General features: G+C 43.4%; 1 protein-coding gene across 2 annotated transcripts in view; it reads left to right on the top strand.

Annotated features, from left to right (window-relative positions):
* The window catches only part of LOC120979732 (solute carrier family 23 member 1-like), a 652,539-nt gene that overhangs the window by 158,132 nt on the left and 474,691 nt on the right, over nucleotides 1–19,716 (top strand). For both annotated transcript variants that reach the window (XM_040408688.1, XM_040408682.1), the window contains exon 6: nucleotides 5,914–6,031. In XM_040408688.1, coding sequence (XP_040264622.1) covers nucleotides 5,914–6,031 — 118 coding nt within the window. The remainder of the gene's footprint in view (nucleotides 1–5,913; nucleotides 6,032–19,716) is intronic.

Genomic DNA, 19,716 nt, shown 5'->3' with positions numbered 1-19,716 from the left:
CTAGGCTCTTCCCTCAGACTTTCTGTCCAGTTACTACTTATTTGGTACACTATCATAGAGTAACATTAGGGCTCACTCCTGAATCTAAAATACCCTCAAACACTGCAGTGGGGGCAGATAGGAAGTTAACATATGTTAAAAGGAGGCAATTAGTAGTCTTTGACTAATTGTAAAATTATTTCTTGAGCCTCTACATATGTTAGGGTAAAATTTTGCCAAAACAAGGTTCACTTATGCACAAGGGGAGCAAAGGCTACCTCGTCTGGTCTGATCCCACAGAAGAGCTACTGTAGCACAAATTGCTGAAATTGTTGAAAGGGTATTCCTATTTTAGACATTGATGGCATATCACAAGGACCCACTTCTATTTCCAGAACGGGACCTCTGAAATGAAGGAGAGCACAGCTAAAACAGTGTTCAGCTATTTTCAGAAGTCCCATAGTGGTGAATGTATCGCACACCTCACCATTTACAACAACGGGACTGCTGTAAATACTCGAGACAGCAGTCAGCTACTTTCTAAACGGCATAGCGGTGAGGGACTGTGCATGCAGTGGAAGTGGCCTCTTTCAGCAGAATAATGTATCCTGCCACATTGCATAAATTGTCTAGGAGTGGTGTGAGAAACAGGACAAAACGTTCAGTGTGTTGAGGTAATTTCAAGACGTTGCCTCCAAATCCTCCAGATCTCAATAGGTGAGCATGTTATTTAATTATATAAGGACAAGTCTTGCCTAGGGGACCTTTTATCATAATTTTGATTAACCTTTTAATTGTTATTGACGATAGGGATATACGTTATATTTCATGGTTATGGATGGACACGGTTGTCCTGAAATTAAGCATGCATTGTGTGGTAAGATAGATAGATAGCTAGACTTTGCAAAAAAAGAGGCAGCACTCCAAATGTGGTTCAATACGTAGTGGACCCACTTTTATTCAACCACCTGCAACGTTTCAAACTTTTCAGAAAGACCTCATTGTATTGGGCTGAAACATAACAGCTGGGTGAAAACGGCAGGTCCACCACCGATTTGGAGTGCTGCCTCTTTTTTGCAAAAATTACATTGTGAGATCAAGAACTGATGGTCTTGGAGAGATGCACCCATCTTCACTTTAACAGTGTTTCGGATTTTTTTATTTTTAGATAGATGATAGATAGACATAAAACAGGAAAAAGAAGAGTAAATAAACTAATGTCTAAGAAACAGTGACATACCTGCAATAGAGGCAACTGCTACGGAGGCCTAGGGGGAGGAGGGCCTGGCACAGAACTTGTTTTCTTCCTCAGGTGAAAAAAAATAATTTTTACACAGCCGCCACTAGAGGAGGCTTAACTCAAATACATTATTCCAGCTTATGGCAGTTGTATTAATTCCTATTTACTCAGCTCCCCCTAGTGGTGGCTGCAGGCAAGCAACTACTCTTGTAATAGAAGAGAAGCAGGAGATTTATCTATGTATTTTATACTAGTTTTCTGGTGTAAATACATAGAGAAATATGATCATCAGAATGAGCACCATATATTTGAAGCACCTGTTCCACTTTTACCGACATAAAATGCAGATAAAGAGGGTGAGACCAAAGGCAACTTTTTCTCATTACAGTTTGTATTGAATTAAAAAAAAATTCTGCATAGCCTGGAAGTGATTGGTAAGCATACAGTAGGAAACTAAGTGCAGGGGGCCCATACTATGTTTTGCTATGGGGCCCTATGAGAGCTGCATGTGCTCCGCTAAGAAACATGAACACAACAAGCTAAATCTTCTCAAATATTATAGAGATATATTTAAGTAGCAGACTCTATAAAAAAAACTAGAAGATCTGGAACAAAGATGGATGAACTGTCAGCGCATACTACAGATACTGGAATCTTTAGGAAGGAACACTACTGTGATAAAATCATGATATAATAATGAACGGGAGTTAAAGAGGCCATAATAGGATATATTATTCATATAAGATTACACAGTATGAAACGTAAATCTGCAGCATCTATTAGACATATATGTATATGTTGTATTGGTTTCTTTTTGCTCCTCTGTTATTATAATGCTGACATTTCCAATTTATTTTAAAATGAATGATGAATGTTGCTGTCTATTTTTCGGGGCTATGCAATATGAAAAGAATGTATTATGTTGTATGGGAATAAGACTAAAGTGCACTTTTTGTTTAGAGATTCTTTTATTAAATATTATGAAATAATTCCCACCTAAACTGCTCTCTAATAAATTGCTAGTCGCTGAATGCCGCTTATTCTTATAAAAAGAGTTGCCAAAGTCCATAAGATTACATTTTTAAGGGCTTTTTTCTAATGAGTGACGTGAAACTCGTGTCTGCTAAGCCTAACACGCTCCATGTGATGACTGCTTTTTGCCAACTGGACACTGCTCCTCTGAAACAAACACATAACATCAATATGACCTATGACTGCTGTCAGTTCCTGCCTCATCGTGGGTCTACTGCATTGTACTCATGCCATTATGTGAATACAGTACAGTAGACCCAAGGTTGGGTATTAATTCACAGCATCTTAAGCCATTATAATGCTGTGAGTTCGGTCAGAGGAGCAGTGTTCGGTGTGGGAAATACGTCTATAACAGGGAGGGTTTCCTAGAATGAAGACATTAATATGAAATTAGCCTAGAAATGAACAATATGCCTGCCTTCTGGAATCGATATTGTCTGACTGCGTTCTCTTTGTCTTTTTCTGTCTGTATGGTGTCAGGATGTCATTCTTAATTTATGTCTATCAAAAAAGCTGCTTTCATCTCTCCCCTTAGTTACCACCCATACGTGTTTTTACTGACGTAAACAAAGGGGGTTTTAGCTAAACGGCTGGCTTTGATCAATCATTACATGTACTTAAAATGGTGCATTAAAAACTATAACTTGTCCTGCAAAAAATAAGACCTCATACAAGTACATTTAAAAAAAACAAAAAAAGTTCTAGCTCTTGGAATGCAATTTTTAAAAAATGTGCTTGGTCACTAAGGGGTTAAAGCATCTCCGAGCATCCCGTGTGAAAAAGAGACCGTTGGGAAGATTTATGAAACTGTCTAAAAGAAATACTTTCTTCATTGCCCATAGCAACAAAGCACCACACAGCTGTCTCATAGTGCTGGAAAGCTGTGCTGTAATTGGTTGCTATGGGCAACAATGTTCCCACATTTTCATAAATCTGTCCTTGTCCACAGTCCATTTTTTTCATGGAACTATTGACTTTAATGGGTGAGCCTAGCATGAGAATTAGACCAAAGTAGTGCATGCTGTGATGTTGTCTGCACAGATCAATGGTCCATGCGGAAAAATCGGACATGTGAATCACCTCATTGACTATAATGTCATACTTACCAACCTTGCAAATTCAGGACAAATAGGCCCCACCCTGGGAACGGCCCAAAATCTGCAGGAGTGCACACTTAGGCCCCTTTCACACGGGCGAGTATTCCGCGCGGATGCGATGCGTGAGGTGAACGCATTGCACCCGCACTGAATACCGACCCATTCATTTCTATGGGGCTGTTCACATGAGCGGTGATTTTCACGCATCACTTGTGCGTTGCGTGAAAATCGCAGCATGCTCTATATTCTGCATTTTTCACGCAACGCAGGCCCCATAGAAGTGAATGGGGTTGCGTGAAAATCGCAAGCATCCACAAGCAAGTGCGGATGCGGTGCGATTTTCACACATGGTTGCTAGGTGACAGTCTATTCACTGTATTATTTTCCCTTATAACATGGTTATAAGGGAAAATAATAACATCTACACAACACCTAACCCAAGCCAGAACTTCTGTGAAGAAGTTCGGGTTTGGGTACCAAACATGCGTGATTTTTCTCACGCGAGTGCAAAGCGCATTACAATGTTTTGCACTCGCGCGGAAAAATCGCGGGTGTTCCCGCAACGCACCCGCACATTTTCCCGCAACGCCCGTGTGAAAGAGGCCTTATGGTTGGGGTTTTCGCCCATTTTTGGCCAAGACAGCCCAAATGTTCAGGGACTGTCTCTTAAAATTATGGCCAGTACCTGCAAATTTGGGACTGTTGGCAACTATGTAAAGTGCCAGTATTCAGTCTGGGTGCACATTAATTCTACACTGAAACAGCACACTACTAAGTAGGCCCATGCTATTGTAAGTGAATACAAAATTAGCATGAGTCAGCAGGTGAATAAATAAAACGATTAGCACAAAATTTGTTTTTACTTCTCTTATACCAAAAATACTCTCTGAAGTAGAACAAAAGGTGATCAAAAACTATTTTTCATCAACATAAAAACCGTGGAAGCCCAACCTTAAAACATTGCCCGTTTTTTAGCTTGCTTAGACAAGAAGAAGCTTAATGCATGGGATTAAAAGCAGACCTGACATGTTTAGTTTAGAAGGCTATAGCTACTAGACGTTTTTTGATGGTTTAAATATTCTGATGGTCTACCATTTGTCAAATATATTTTAATCTAGTTGGAATGTACAATTCTCTGGAATTTTAAACGTAAAGAAACTGAGCTATGAACTCAGTTTTTGTCTTGAGTGCTACTTGCCTACTACAATTCAAACTTTTCATGATAGACAGCCATTTTCTTGGCTAAATATGATCACCATATCTTTATATAAAGTGCTTTTGGAAAATCTTCAGACCCTGTCACTTTTTTCACATTTCACACAATGAGAAAGCGGAAACATCATTTTAGAAATATTTGTAAATTTTTTTAAAAGGAAAAAAAATATATGGAGGTGATTTATCAAAACTAGTGTTTAGGAAAACCTTTTCAACCAGAGTGATCATTTCATTTTAAAAAAGGAGCTCTAAGAAAGAAAAGTTAGACGCTGATTGGTTGTTATGGGTAACTAAGTCAGTTTGCCTTTGCACAAGTTTTGATAAATCCCCCCTATGAAACTTGGAATTTAACTTTGGAGTGCTCAAAACCTCACACTGGACAGAATGTTCGCCTTCCAACAAGACAATGAACCTAAGCGTACAGTCAACACTGGAGTTGCTTTGTGAATGTCCTTGGGTGGCCTAGAGCCCTGACTTGGATCCAATCAAACATCTCTAGAGAATCCTGAAAAGGCTACTGAGTAAGGCTACTTTCACACTAGCGTTCAGAGCCGATCCGTCTGCTGTCTGCACAGACGGATCCGCTCCTATAATGCAGACGTTTGGATCCGTTCAGAACGGATCCGTCTGCATTGTAGCTTAGAAAAAATTCTAAGTGTGAAAGTAGTTCAGACGGATCCGTTCAGACTTTGCATTGAAAGTCAATGGGGGACGGATCCGTTTGAAGATTAAGCCATATAGTGTCATCTTCAAACGGATCCGTCCCCATTGACTTACATTGTAAGTCTGGACGGATCCGTTTGCCTCCGCACGGCCAGGCGGACACCCGAACGCTTGCTGAGGCTGAACGCTGCCAGACTGATGCATTCTGAGCGGATCCGCATCCACTCAGAATGCATTGGGGCAGTACGGATGCGTTCAAGGTCGCTTGTGAGACTCTTCAAACGGAGCTCACAAGCGGAGCCCTGAACGCTAGTGTGAAAGTAGCCTAAAGCCTATGTCAATGCAATATTCTATATTTTTTTTCTTTTCAATAATTTAGCAAAGTTTGAACATTCTGTTTTCACTTTGTGATTATAGGGTACAGTGAGCAGAATGACGGGTGAAAACTAGATTTTTTTATTTTATTTTAGCACAAGGCCTCAACATAAGAAATGAGAAAAATGTGAAAGTGCCTGAAGACTTTCCGAATGCACTGTATGGTCACCCAGCAGAATTTAAGTACTGTATGTGCAAATGCTTTATGATCTCCTCAGCAAGTTTTGCATCAAATGTTTAGTAAATTTTGGGAAATATAGAAAACATATTGTAAATTAAAATTATTTCTATTAATTTGCATTTATTTTACAGAACAGTTGCCCTAATAATACTTTTCTCACAGTATTTGAGACATCTAGAGGTACCATTGATATCATGTAGCAAAGGAAAATGGAAAATCAGCAAGTATCCTGTTTTCAAGCTATTTCCAGTAAGTTATACATAAATACAAATAAGTTTGTATTATTTATTTAAGATGTTATACACGAAATTCAATATTATTCATATTCTCTTGTCTCATAATCAGGGCATTCAACATAAATGCCACAATCTATTGTTTTATCAAATACTATGCAGGGGATTTATCAAAACCTAGTGTAAAAGAAATCTGGCTTAGTTGCCTATAGCAAACCATCAGATTCCACCTTTCATTTTCCAAAGGGGCTGTTATAAATGAAATGTGGAATTGGATTGGTTGCTATGAGCAACTAAGCCAGTTTTATTTTACACTAGGTTTCATAAATCTACCCCTATGTATTAAGGTGAATCACTAAGGAAAATCCTGTTGTAAAAGCTAGAATATTATATATTTTGATTAGTCTATTAGTTAAATGCATACCCACCAGATATGCCAACACTCTTAATTATATTTTTATTTTATGAAGTAACATTGCAATTTTTTTTTATCTACAGTTTTATGCATGTGTATGTATCTCCATAGTAACAGTCAACAAACCCTCTGTAAATCTGATCCTGCAGTCATACTTTCTTCTACCTGTTTCCAGGCTGTAGATAAAGGCTGCATAAACAAGATAATGATATATTGTGGCAATGTGAACATTGACGTGTTGTTTGCACCAGGAGCGTGTCACCAAGGGGTCTGGCCTTGGTGGAGTAAAAGCACTAGTCCAGGTGTCCACTAAAGTAGTTGGGGACACCATATAGATAGTGAAGCTGGTTCAGCTATTTCAGGGCGGGCTTTTACTGGGAATAGGCAATGTGTTGGGTGGGTGCCTGTTCCCCATGCTCCAGTCCGGGACTTAAGGCATGCTCACGTCCAGGGATTCCATTTAATCTGGTTTATGCAACCTAGTGAGGTTCTGTCAGCGTGGTCTCAGCTAGGCAAGGCTGAGGGGCAACGAGGCTATGCAATAGCTTGAAGTTTGGGGGACCTAGCGACGCCTAGAGAATAAGGGTTGCACGGCCAGCGTCTGGAGGACTACTGGGCCACACTCCTCCAAAAGGTATTAGAATTCCCACAGCCTGGAGGCTGCTGTATTGAGGTTGGCTGAGGAAAGCCGCATATGATGTCCATGTGTGAACTGTGCTCTACGAGTGAGGTAGGGGGACGTATTTTGTTTAGGTAGCGCCTAAACGGGCAGGAGTTTATTTGTATGTTTTTCTTTATGCCGTGTGCCACAATAAATGCACAGTTTGGACATGAAAATCCGTTGTCTAATGAGATATCTGTGAGTGTGACCCCCTGAAAAGAGACGATCCCTTACTATATATATATATACAGTACAGACCAAAAGTTTGGACACACCTTCTCATTCAAAGAGTTTTCTTTATTTTCATGACTATGAAAATTGTAGATTCACACTGAAGGCATCAAAACTATGAATTAACACATGTGGAATTATATACATAACAAACAAGTGTGAAACAACTGAAAATATGTCATATTCTAGGTTCTTCAAAGTAGCCACCTTTTGCTTTGATTACTGCTTTGCACACTCTTAGCATTCTCTTGATGAGCTTCAAGAGGTAGTCCCCTGAAATGGTTTTCACATCACAGGTGCGCCCTGTCAGGTTTAATAAGTGGGATTTCTTGCCTTATAAATGGGGTTGGGACTATCAGTTGAGTTGAGGAGAAGTCAGGTGGATACACAGCTGATAGTCCTACTGAATAGACTGTTAGAATTTGTATTATGGCAAGGAAAAAGCAGCTAAGTAAAGAAAAACTAGTGGCCATCTTACTTTAAGAAATGAAGGTCAGTCAGTCAGCCGAAAAATTGGGAAAACTTTGAAAGTAAGGGCTATTTGACCATGAAGGAGAGTGATGGGATGCTGAACCAGATGACCTGGCCTCCACAGTCACCGGACCTGAACCCAATCGAGATGGTTTGGGGTGAGCTGGACCGCAGAGTGAAGGCAAAAGGGCCAACAAGTGCTAAGCATCTCTGGGAACTCCTTCAAGACTGTTGGAAGACCATTTCAGGGGACTACCTCTTGAAGCTCATCAAGAGAATGCCAAGAGTGTGCAAAGCAGTAATCAAAGCAAAAGGTGGCTATTTTGAAGAACCTAGAATATGACATATTTTCTGTTGTTTCACACTTGTTTGTTATGTATATAATTCCACATGTGTTAATTCATAGTTTTGATGCCTTCATAGTCATTAAAATAAAGAAAACTCTTTGAATGAGAAGGTGTGTCCAAACGTTTGGTCTATACTGTGTATATATATATATATATATATATATATATATATACACATACACACTGTATTTTTCACCCTATTAGATGCACTGGCCCATAAGACACATCTAGGTTTTAGAGGAGGACAATAAGAAATTTTTTTTTTCATAAGACCTTAGATCAGGCCAGCAATCAGACCCCCAATGTTAATCAGTAGAGTCGAGCGGATGTTCGGGTTCGGCAGGTTCGGCCGAACTTGAAAAAAAAGTTTGGGTTCGGGACCCGAATTTGATTTGAACTTGAACCCGAACCAATGGGGACCCAAACTTTTGGCCACTAAAATGGCTCTAAAATAGCCCTGAAAAGAGCTAGAGGGCTGCAAAAGGCAGCAAAATGTGCTTAAGAGCATGGCAAATGCTCTGCAAACAAATGTGGATAGGGAAATTAATTTAAAAAACATAAAAGACCTTAAAAAAATAAAAATTAGGAATGATGTAGGAGGAAGAGGTTGAGAGGGCGGTGAATAGGTGGATGTGGCCGTGTAGGCTCACGTGGCGGTCTAGGTGGAAGCAGCGGCGAAGGAGGAATAGGTAGCCAACACAGATGTGTGTTATTTTGCATTTTTACATAGGGGTATCCCCCAAAATATTGGGAAATATAAAAAAAAAAAAGGAATAAGTGCACTTGAGTACAAGGATGGATGGTTGAGGCTGTTAGACTTGTCTATTCTGCACAAGGTACAGACAAGTCTTGTGGGATCCAGGCCTGGTTCATTTTAATGAACGTGAGCTTGTTCACGTTGGCTGTGGACAGGCGGCTGCGTCTGTCTGTAATGAAGCCTCCTGCCGTGCTAAATACACGATCAGAGAGTACACTGGCTGCAGGGCAGGCCAGCACCTCCAAGGCATACAGGGCAAGCTCTGGCCATGTGGAAAATTTGGAGACCCAGAAGTTGAATGGGGCAGAACCATCAGTCAGTACGTGTAGGCGTGTGCACAGGTACTGTTCCACCATGTTGTTCAAATGCTGCCTCCTGCTAACACGCTCCATATCAGCAGTTGGGGCCGGTTGTTGCGGCGAGGTGACAAAGCTTATCCACATGTCGGCCATGCTAACCCTGCCTTCTGAGGTGCTGGTGCTGACACAGCTGCGTTGGCGACCTCTTCCTTCTCCCCTGCCTTCGCCTTGTGCTTCCACTTGTCCCCCGGCGTCAGTCGGGAATGCTCTCAGGAGCGCGTCTACCAGCGTGCGCCTGTAGTCACGCATCTTACGATCACGTTCCAGTGAGGGAATTAAGGACGGCACATTGTCTTTGTAACGGGGATCCAGCAGGGTGGTCACCCAGTAGTCAGCACACGTTAAAATGTGGGCAACTCTGCTGTCGTTGCGCAGGCACTGCAGCAAGTAGTCGCTCATGTGTGCCAGACTGCCCAGAGGTAAGGACAATCTGTCCTCTGTGGGAGGCGTATCGTATGCGTCCTCCGTATCCCCCAGCCATGCACCAGTGATGGGCCCGAGCTGCGCTGGGTGCCACCCCGCTGTGAACATGCTTCATCCCCATCCCCATCCTCCTCCTCCTCATCATCCTCCTCCTCCTCGTCCTCCAGTAGTGGGCCCTGGCTGGCCAAATTTGTACCTGGCCTCTGCTGTTGCAAAAAACCTCCCTCTGAGCCACTTCTAAAAGACTGCCCTGAAAGTGTTAGAGATGACCCCTCTTCCTCCTCCTCGTCCACATCCTCTTCCATCATCACCCTAAGTGTTTTCTCAAGGAGACATAGAAGTGGTATTGTAACGCTGATAACTGCGTCATCGCCACTGGCCATGTTGGTGGAGTACTCGAAACAGCGCAACAGGGCACACAGGTCTCGCATAGAGGCCCAGTCATTGGTGGTGAAGTGGTGCTGTTCCGCAGTGCGACTCACCCGTGCGTGCTGCAGCTGAAACTCCACTATGGCCTGCTGCTGCTCGCACAGTCTCTCTACCATGTGCAAGGTGGAGTTCCAACTGGTGGGCACGTCGCATATGAGGCGGTGAACGGGAAGGCAGAAGTTACGCTGTAGAGCAGACAGCCGAGCGGCGGCAAGATGAGAACGCCGGAAGCGCGCACAGACGGACCGCACTTTATGCAGCAGCTCTGACATGTCGGGGTAGTTGTGAATGAATTTCTGCACCACCAAATTCAGCACATGCGCCAGGCAAGGGATGTGCATCAAACCGGCTAGTCCCAGAGCTGCAACGAGATTTCGCCCATTATCACACACCACCAGGCCGGGCTTGAGGCTCACTGGCAGCAACCACTCGTCGGTCTGTTGTTCTATATCCCGCCACAACTCCTGCACGGTGTGGGGCCTGTCCCCCAAACACATTAGTTTCAGAACGGCCTGCTGACGTTTACCCTTGGCTGTGCTGAAGTTGGTAGTGAAGGTCTGTCGCTGACCAGATGAGGAGGTGGTAGAAGAGGAGGAGGAAGCAGAGTAGGAAGAGGAGGCAACAGGAGGCAAAGAATGATGCCCTGCGATCCTTGGCGGCAGAAGGACGTGCGCCAAACAGCTCTCCGCCTGGGGCCCAGCCGCCGCTACATTTACCCAGTGTGCAGTGTTAGGGAGATTTAGCGTCCCTGGCCATGCTTACTGGTCCACGTATCTGTGGTTAGATGGACCTTGCCACAGATGGCGTTGCGCAGTGCACACTTGCAGGGAGGGCACGGCTCTCCTGGAGAAGTTTTAGCGGCTGGGAATGACGTACTGTGGGACAACAAGCGACATGAGCTGTTTGAAGCTGTCTGTCTCCACCAGCCTGAATGACAGCATTTCATAGGCCAGTAGTTTAGAAATGCTGGCATTCAGGGCCAGGGATCGAGGGTGGCTAGGTGGGAATTTACCCTTTCTCTCCAAGGTTTGTGAGATGGAGAGCTGAACGCTTCCGTGTGACATGATGGAGATGCTTGGTGACGGAGGTGGTGCTATTGGTAGTGATGAGTGGCAGTAGTCATATTCGAATTCGCGATATCTCGCAAATATTTTGTAGAATATTCGGCGAATATTCGCAAATTCGAATATTCGTTATATTGTACGATTTTTTTACTCGAAAAATCGACAAGGTAATGATCGCATAATATGCGAATTTTCGAAATGTGAATTTTCGGAATGCAAATTTTTCAATTGCCGAGCAAAAACATGATTCCTCCTTGCTTCTTGCTTGTGGGCCAATGAGTCATAGCACTGTATTGAATATATTTGTTTTTTCGAATATTCATAATATTCTAAAACAAGAATATATAGCAATATAGCAAATATTCGGAAAAAAAAACGAATATAGAGCAATTTAGCTAATATAGTGCACACTTATGAATATTCTAAAAAACTAATATATAGCACTATATTGAATATATTTGTTTTTTTGAATATTCGGAATATTCTAAAACAAGAATATATAGCAATATAGCGAATATTCGAAAAAAACAAATGTAGAGCAATTTAGCTAATATAGTGCTATAATCTTTTTTTCAATAGTGAATTTCAGATGAGAAAAAAATTACAACTATTAGACAAAGAAGATTATAGCACTATATTAGCTAAATTGCTCTACATTTGTTTTTTTCGAATATTCGCTATATTGCTATATATTCTTGTTTTAGAATATTCCGAATATTCATAAAAAAACTAATATATTCGATATAGTGCTATATATTAGTTTTTTGAATATTCATAATTTTTCCCATTAAAGTCATGATTCCTCCCTGCTGTTTGCTTGTGGGCCAATGAGTTATTGGCCCACAAGCAAGAAGCAGGGAGGAATCATGTTTTTACTCGGCAATTGAAAAATTCATAATAAAAAATCTCGAATATTCGAAATTACGAATATATATCACTATATTCTAAATATTTACGAATTTTCGAATTACCTATATACGCGATAAAAATTCAAAATTCGAATATTCGTGATCAACACTAGTTATTGGTGGCACATCCTCCAACGTTCCTCCAGAGGCGGAGGAAGAGGCTGAGGCAGCAGCAGAAGAGGGAGCAGGAGGGGCCTGAGCCCTTTCTTGGTTTGAAGGTGCTTACTCCACTGCAGCCCGTGTCTCGCATGTAGATGCCTCGTCATGCAGGTTGTGCTAAGGTTCAGAACGTTAATGCCTCGCTTCAGGCTCTGATCACACAGCATGCAAACCACTCAGTTCTTGTCGTCAGCACATTGTGTGAAGAAGTGCCATGCCAGGGAACTCCTTAAAGCTGCCTTTGGTGTGCTCGGTCCCTGTTGACGGTGGCCAGTAGAGATGTCCCAAACTATTCGCCGGCGAATAGTTCCCGGCGAACATAGCTTGTTCGCGTTCGCCGCGGCGGGCGAACATATGCGATGTTCGGTCCGCCCCCTATTCGTCATCATTGTGTAAACTTCGACCCTGTACCTCACAGTCAGCAGACACATTCCAGCTAATCGACATCATACCCTACCTCCCAGACCCTCCCACCTCCTGGACAGCATCCATTTTAGATTCATTCGGAAGCTGCATTCTTAGTGAGAGAAGGGACAGTGTAGCTGCTGCTGATTTAATAGGGAAATCGATAGCTAGGCTAGTGTATTCAGTGTCCACTACAGTCCTGAAAGACTCATCTGATCTCTGCTGTAAGGACAGCACCCGAAAAAAGCCCTTTTTAGGGCTAGAACATCATTCTGCTTTTTTTTTTTTTTTTCCCTGTGTAATCTAATTGCAGTTGCCTGCCTGCCTGCCAGCGTGTGGGTCAGGCTCACAGCGTATACTGTGCCCACTTGCCCAGTGCCACCACTCATATCTGGTGTCACAGTAGCTTGCATTTATAAAAAAACTTTTTTGACTGTAATATAATAGCAGTCACTTGACGGCACGCGCGTGTGTTTCATGCCCTGCAAGTGCATAGTGTCACCAGCGCAACTCATATCTGGTGTCACATTCAATTACATTTAAAGAAAAACAACAATTTTGACTGTGAATAAATAGCAGTCAGTTGCACACACGTGTTTGTGTGATTATGGCCCAGCTGCAAGTCCATAGTGTCACTTCAGCGCCATTCATGACTGCCGGTATTCAGGGAAACATGGGAAGGGGGAAAACACCTTTAATCACCTCTGGCCCCTTTACCCAACCTTGACCCATAACAAACAACACAGACAACTGTATCATTTTATTGCTGGATGGTGATCGGCCACAGCTTCTTTATTAAAGCGGCAAACCTTAATAAACCATAATATCAGAGCAGTATGCCAAACGCTGGACTCCCAGCGGGCAAGTTAAACCGTAATCATCAAAGCGGTATGCCCACCGCTGGACTCCCAGCAGGCAAGTTAAACTATAATCATCAGAGCAGTATGCCCCCAGCTGGACTCCCAGCGGGCAAGCACGCCATCTGCTCCCACCATATCTCCGCTGTACTCAAATGCCGCCAGCTGTGACTTCATAAACTCAACCAGAATTTGCAGCTCTCCAAAACCGAAATCATCGGAGCGATATCCAAACTGCTGGACTCCCAGCGAGGGATCTGAAGAAATAGAAAAAACACAAAATAACCAAGTATACATAACTGATCATAACCACGCACCTCGCCCGCCTCTCAATGATAACCGCAAAAAGGGAGGGAGGGAGGGCCAATTTCTGCTTCCACTTGCAAGAGGAAGTGCTGGAACAGGGGGAGGGGTATATGTACCTTCAGGATTCCTGCACCGCCCCCATCCAGTCTAAGGAGGTTCCACCAGTGAATTAACCCCTTAACGGCCGTCCTAATCCAACACTACTTAAACCTTACATGACGGGGCCAGCTCCCAGAATGTCCTGAAGGGGGGAATGGGGGGAGGAGGACCATCAGTCCCTAAGCACCCTCCCTATACAGTCGGGCGCTTGCCAGACTGCCGGTATTCAGGGAAACATGGGAAGGGGGAAAACACCTTTAATCACCTCTGGCCCCTTTACCCAACCTTGACCCATAACAAACAACACAGACAACTGTATCATTTTATTGCTGGATGGTGATCGGCCACAGCTTCTTTATTAAAGCGGCAAACCTTAATAAACCATAATATCAGAGCAGTATGCCAAACGCTGGACTCCCAGCGGGCAAGTTAAACCGTAATCATCAGAGCGGTATGCCCACCGCTGGACTCCCAGCAGGCAAGTTAAACCGTAATCATCAGAGCAGTATGCCCCCAGCTGGACTCCCAGCGGGCAAGCACGCCATCTGCTCCCACCATATCTCCGCTGTACTCAAATGCCGCCACGGAGGAGAAACATTCTCCAAACGGGGCTCCGACCACCACCCAGCGGAACAGGGTCTATTTAAAAACCTTCTTACAAAAACCTTCACTTATAAGGCAAAGTAGATACCAATCAGCCATAGCAGCAACTCATAGCCGGAAAAGGAAAACTAACTAGCGTACAAAACGCAAAACATGTATCATCAAAACCAATGCCAATCAGAAAACCGATTAATGAAAATGGGGAATAGAAACCCATGAGGAGAACATAGCCCAACCCCCATTTAAAATACTAGTCAAACCACCCTGAAGGACAGTGTACAGTTCTGGTGCCCCGTAAACAAGCAGGCATACCGGAGCTAGAGAGGGTTCAGAAGAAAGCAACACAACTCCCATAAATCTACCCCCAGTACCGAGCCACGAACAGAGGAAATCTCCTGCGTCCGGAGAAAGAAGGTTAGAGAGGTCGTTGATCCAGTTGTAACCACTACACTATATACCCTTGAACTATACCTTTGTAATGTATCCCTAACGCATTTGTATTGTATCCCTAACGCATTCCCAAATACAGCCCAGAAACAACCCACTTGGGAGATTATCACCAACCTCCTAAAAATGACCGGAATAAACATACGTAAGAACCATGAGGTACAAAGATACGGAATAGGCCAGGGAATTATCCCAGCTGGGTCTCCAGCATCATCGTGCCCCTGGCACAACTCTATACCAACCACCTGGAATCCCGTATCCCGTTCCAAAAACTTCCACCTCTCGACAACCGAAAACGCCCACCGGGCCGTGGTCCTCTCTCCGAACCCACGGAAGATATCCGAAAGGCCAACCAGCAAACCGCCGAACGCCACGACCTGAAAGAAAAACAATTAGCCCGAGCAGAACACATGGAGGATCGATCATATAACAAGCCATAGAATGCCTCTATTCCATACACATGACATTTTACAAATGTTATTCTTATCTTTTAATTATGTATTGGATTAGTTACATATTCCAATTTTATTTATTCATTTATTTTTTTCATTCTTTTGGTGAAATGCAAAAACACAGGGGAAAAACCATGATTAGGAAAAGGAATTGAAGGCCCATCATAGTAAAGTCATAACCGAATACCCAACTAACCGCCGAATCGAAACCGGGCGGAAGAGGAGGTACACACCACTTAGATTCACTGGACCATAATGTATAGGCGGGCACTAAGCCCAATAGAACCATTACCCCATACAAAACCTGGGATAAAACCCCAAACGCAGTGCGGCCTGGAATGAAGAGACAAACACTTTAATGAAATATAAATAAGCCAAAACAGAAGGCTGAAGGAGACAAAACATAACTTGCCAAAGAAAATACTCACTTATTACAGCCGCATCGCCTACCGTACAATGAAATGATGCATGAAAATTATATTTTGGAGGGTCAAATGACGGCCTGAAGGCATAAGAGGACCAATCATCGTGTCTGATCCACTCCAAAACTGATAAGAACGGGGATTGAAAGGCTGCAGGTTAAAATGAAATTACATGAATTGTGCAAGCATCTTTTTAAAGCTCTATCCTGAGTGACAACTGAACGGACCCGGATGTCCGCTACCGTCTAAACTTCCGAAATACCTGAGACATGGATCCTAACATATGCACCCAAATAGAGGCAGCGGAGCACGTACAAACCCCTTTCTTTTTTTTTCTTTTTTTAACCGCTGCGCCAATACCACCGAGCCAAACAACCCAGCAGCGCTAGGGTAAGGCCTCTAGTGCCAAACACATCGCGGGTATACCCCTTGGATTCGTCCCTACTGAAACCCACCTAACTGCAACTCTTGTAACACTGGACATGAGCAAATGAAATATAAACAAGAAAAATTTGTGAGGGAGTCCGAACTCACAGCTACTGTATCATAGCCCAGGGGTTTGGGAAAAGTAAATATACAAAGTTATCTCTATTACCGAATGTTTCTGCCAGGATTCAAACTAAACCTAGAATACTAGAAGCAAGTAAGGCAACCACTGCAAGAAGAATATCTCTTCATGTTGCTTTTCCCTTTTTTTTTTTTTTTTGGTAAAAGTTTGTGATGGGATTTGAACTCACTGCATCGTAGATCAGTACTTTAACCATTTTTTTTTTTTTTTTTATAATCTATTTTATTGCTGACTATGATGAATAAAAACCCGCAATATATGATAGTATTGAAAGCACAAATAGAACGCATTAATGATTATTATCACTTTTTATTTTATTAAATACACACAGCATAGTGCCAAAGGTAGGAGCCCAACAGGCAGTACTACTTTACACAGGAAAGAACCCGAATGTAACACTACCCATACTTTACAATTTTATTATATTATTACGGAATATGAGAAAATAACCCCGGCATATTATGTCCTTACTTATATATATATATATAACATACACATACATATATATATATATATATATATATATATATATATATATATATACACACACACACACACACACACATGATTATTATTTTTTATTTTTTTTTATTTTTTTAATACTTACATATGATATACTCAAAGAGGGTCACTATACCAATAGCTAAATCTGTAACTCGCTACTGCAAAATAAAACCCTTAGTTTTTTTTTTTTTTTTTTGAGATAAAAGTTTCCAATGGGACTTGAACTCACAACCTTACAAATCAGAATCAAGGCAATTACCCACACAGCTATGAAAGCTGTATATTTGGTGAACTTACGTGAAAACCAAGAAAACATTTTTATATATATATATATATATATATATATATATATATACTGTATATATATATTTTTTTTTTAAAAAGGCTGAAAGGGGTTTGAACTCAGAAAGACTGGACGTTTGAGCTACCAGCTTGCCTTAAGCATCAACACAGCCAAAAGGGCTGCCTGGAGTACAGCATACGGCGGTAGCACTAAAGTTCCAACAGGGATATACGACCTCGTCCCTTAGGCAATGAACTAAATTTTTACAATATGTAATTTAAAATTATTATTATGTTTTTTTTTTTTTTTTTACTGTATAGAAAGTTCCTCCAGAGATCCGAACACACATGAGAGGCAAGCATTTACCTTCATAAAGCAACAAGCTAAAAGAAATTTAAGAGTTAGACCCAAAAACGTTAGAAGTTTTTTTTTTTTTTTTTTTTAAGGGTGCACGCATCCAAGAGTGCCATAATTAATATATCACTATACAAGAAATTTCCCCAGCCCCAGTGCATTGGTACTCACCAGGCGTAGAGTAATCAGGGACGGCGCCACTGAAGTAGCAGGTACAGGAACTGCAACCCAAGGGGCCACTACAGTGACCAGGCTGAATGGATGGTAGGCACCTGCCTCTTACGGTTTTGATTGCAACATCAGACCAGACTCCTCAGACGCACCCGACATACCATCAAAAGACGATGGTGAGCGCCGCCTGGAGGAACTGGGGCGCCTACTTCCACCAGAAGCAGCGACGGGCCCGGCGCTTGCGGGACCCACTTTGGCCTTGCCGTCTGGCACCTGCGAGAAGGAGGAAAAACACAAAGCCACCCCTGCTCCAAGAACGGGAGGGGGGGGGGCAGATGAAAACAGGAAAAAACTGAGACCCATAGTGCCCCATGGTTAGGAGGGGACAGATTAATAAACGAAGCACCAGTAATCCGCTGTACGGGCAATATTATATGTGAGGCACAGTAGGTGGCAGCAGGGGCTTATATGCATTTTACATGGAAAGTGCGGGGAGAGAAGCTGCACAGTAAAAACCCAAAGAAATACAATAAGAGGGTGGTGCTAGGGCCACAGTGGTGCTGGAGCCGGTCCCTGGTGCCCGGGAAGGGGGGGGGGGGGGGGGGACACATAAAATCAGCATGAACACAGGACCCCATGGGTACTGCTAGTAGGAGGGAAAAAGGAAGGGGGGGTGCGGTAGGGGAAGCTCGGTCGCTGGGGTGAAAAACTTTTCACATGCCCACACCACTGAATATAATTGCTAGACACACAGGTGCCATGTAGGGGCTATAATGGAAAAAGCAGGGGCACGGTGCGACGCAGCAAGTTCCTGAGGGCCATTCAATAGAGGGACGCAGGTAAGATAAGGGGTTGTAATGGAGAGGGGGGAGGGGACTGCCGTGCGGATCGCAGGTCCCTCTCTCAGGCGGTGAGGCTGCTCGCATGGTGCGGCAGCTCCTGACCTGTAAATGGAGCGGAGAGCGTGGAGGGGGAGGGAGGCGGGGGGGGGGGGGGAAGAGTGAGAGTTACCGCCGACCCTGTTGCTTAAGTGCCGGGGCTGCCCGCATGAAGCGGCAGCTCCTGGCCAGTTCTGTAAATAGGAGCAGGGGGGAGGGAAGGGTGCCAGGGAGAGCCGGAACACTCAAAATGAGCCAGCAAACCCTCACCCTCCACATACATACTCGCCAGGAGGACCACGAGGCCGCAAATCCCGCGGAAGCTTGGAGTGGACAGAGCAGGGAGGGAGACATACCTCTCCAATTTCTGCTTCCACTTGCAAGAGGAAGTGCTGGAACAGGGGGAGGGGTATATGTACCTTCAGGATTCCTGCACCGCCCCCATCCAGTCTAAGGAGGTTCCACCAGTGAATTAACCCCTTAACGGCCGTCCTAATCCAACACTACTTAAACCTTACATGACGGGGCCAGCTCCCAGAATGTCCTGAAGGGGGGAATGGGGGGAGGAGGACCATCAGTCCCTAAGCACCCTCCCTATACAGTCGGACGCTTGCCAATCTGGTGTCACATTCGATTCCATTTAAAGAAAAACAACAATTTTGACTGTGAATAAATAGCAGTCAGTTACACACACGTGTTTGTGTGTTTAAGGCCCAGCTGCAAGTGCATAGTGTCACTTCAGCGCCATTCATTTCTGGTGTCACATTTGATTACATTTAAAGAAAAACAACAATTTTGACTGTGAATAAATAGCAGTCAGTTGCACACACGTGTTTATGTGTTTAAGGCCCAGCTGAAAGCCCATAGTGTCAGTTCAGCACAACTCATTTCTGGTGTCACAGTAGCTTGCACGCATAGTACAACTTAACTAATCTAAAAAAAATGACAGGCAGAGGCAGGCCACCCCGCAGGGGCCGTCGTGGTCTTGGTGCTGTGATTCCCTTTGGCCCTAGAATAATGCCCAGTGTTCAGAGGACACGTACCCTGAACTCGAAAAGTTCTGAGGACATAGTTGACTGGCTAACACAGGACACCCAATCTTCTACAGCTTCCGCTCGGAACCTTGAC

Source organism: Bufo bufo, chromosome 1 (assembly GCF_905171765.1).
Source record: "Bufo bufo chromosome 1, aBufBuf1.1, whole genome shotgun sequence".
NCBI classification, from domain to species: domain Eukaryota; kingdom Metazoa; phylum Chordata; class Amphibia; order Anura; family Bufonidae; genus Bufo; species Bufo bufo.
This window is presented reverse-complemented; position numbering and strand designations above follow the sequence as displayed.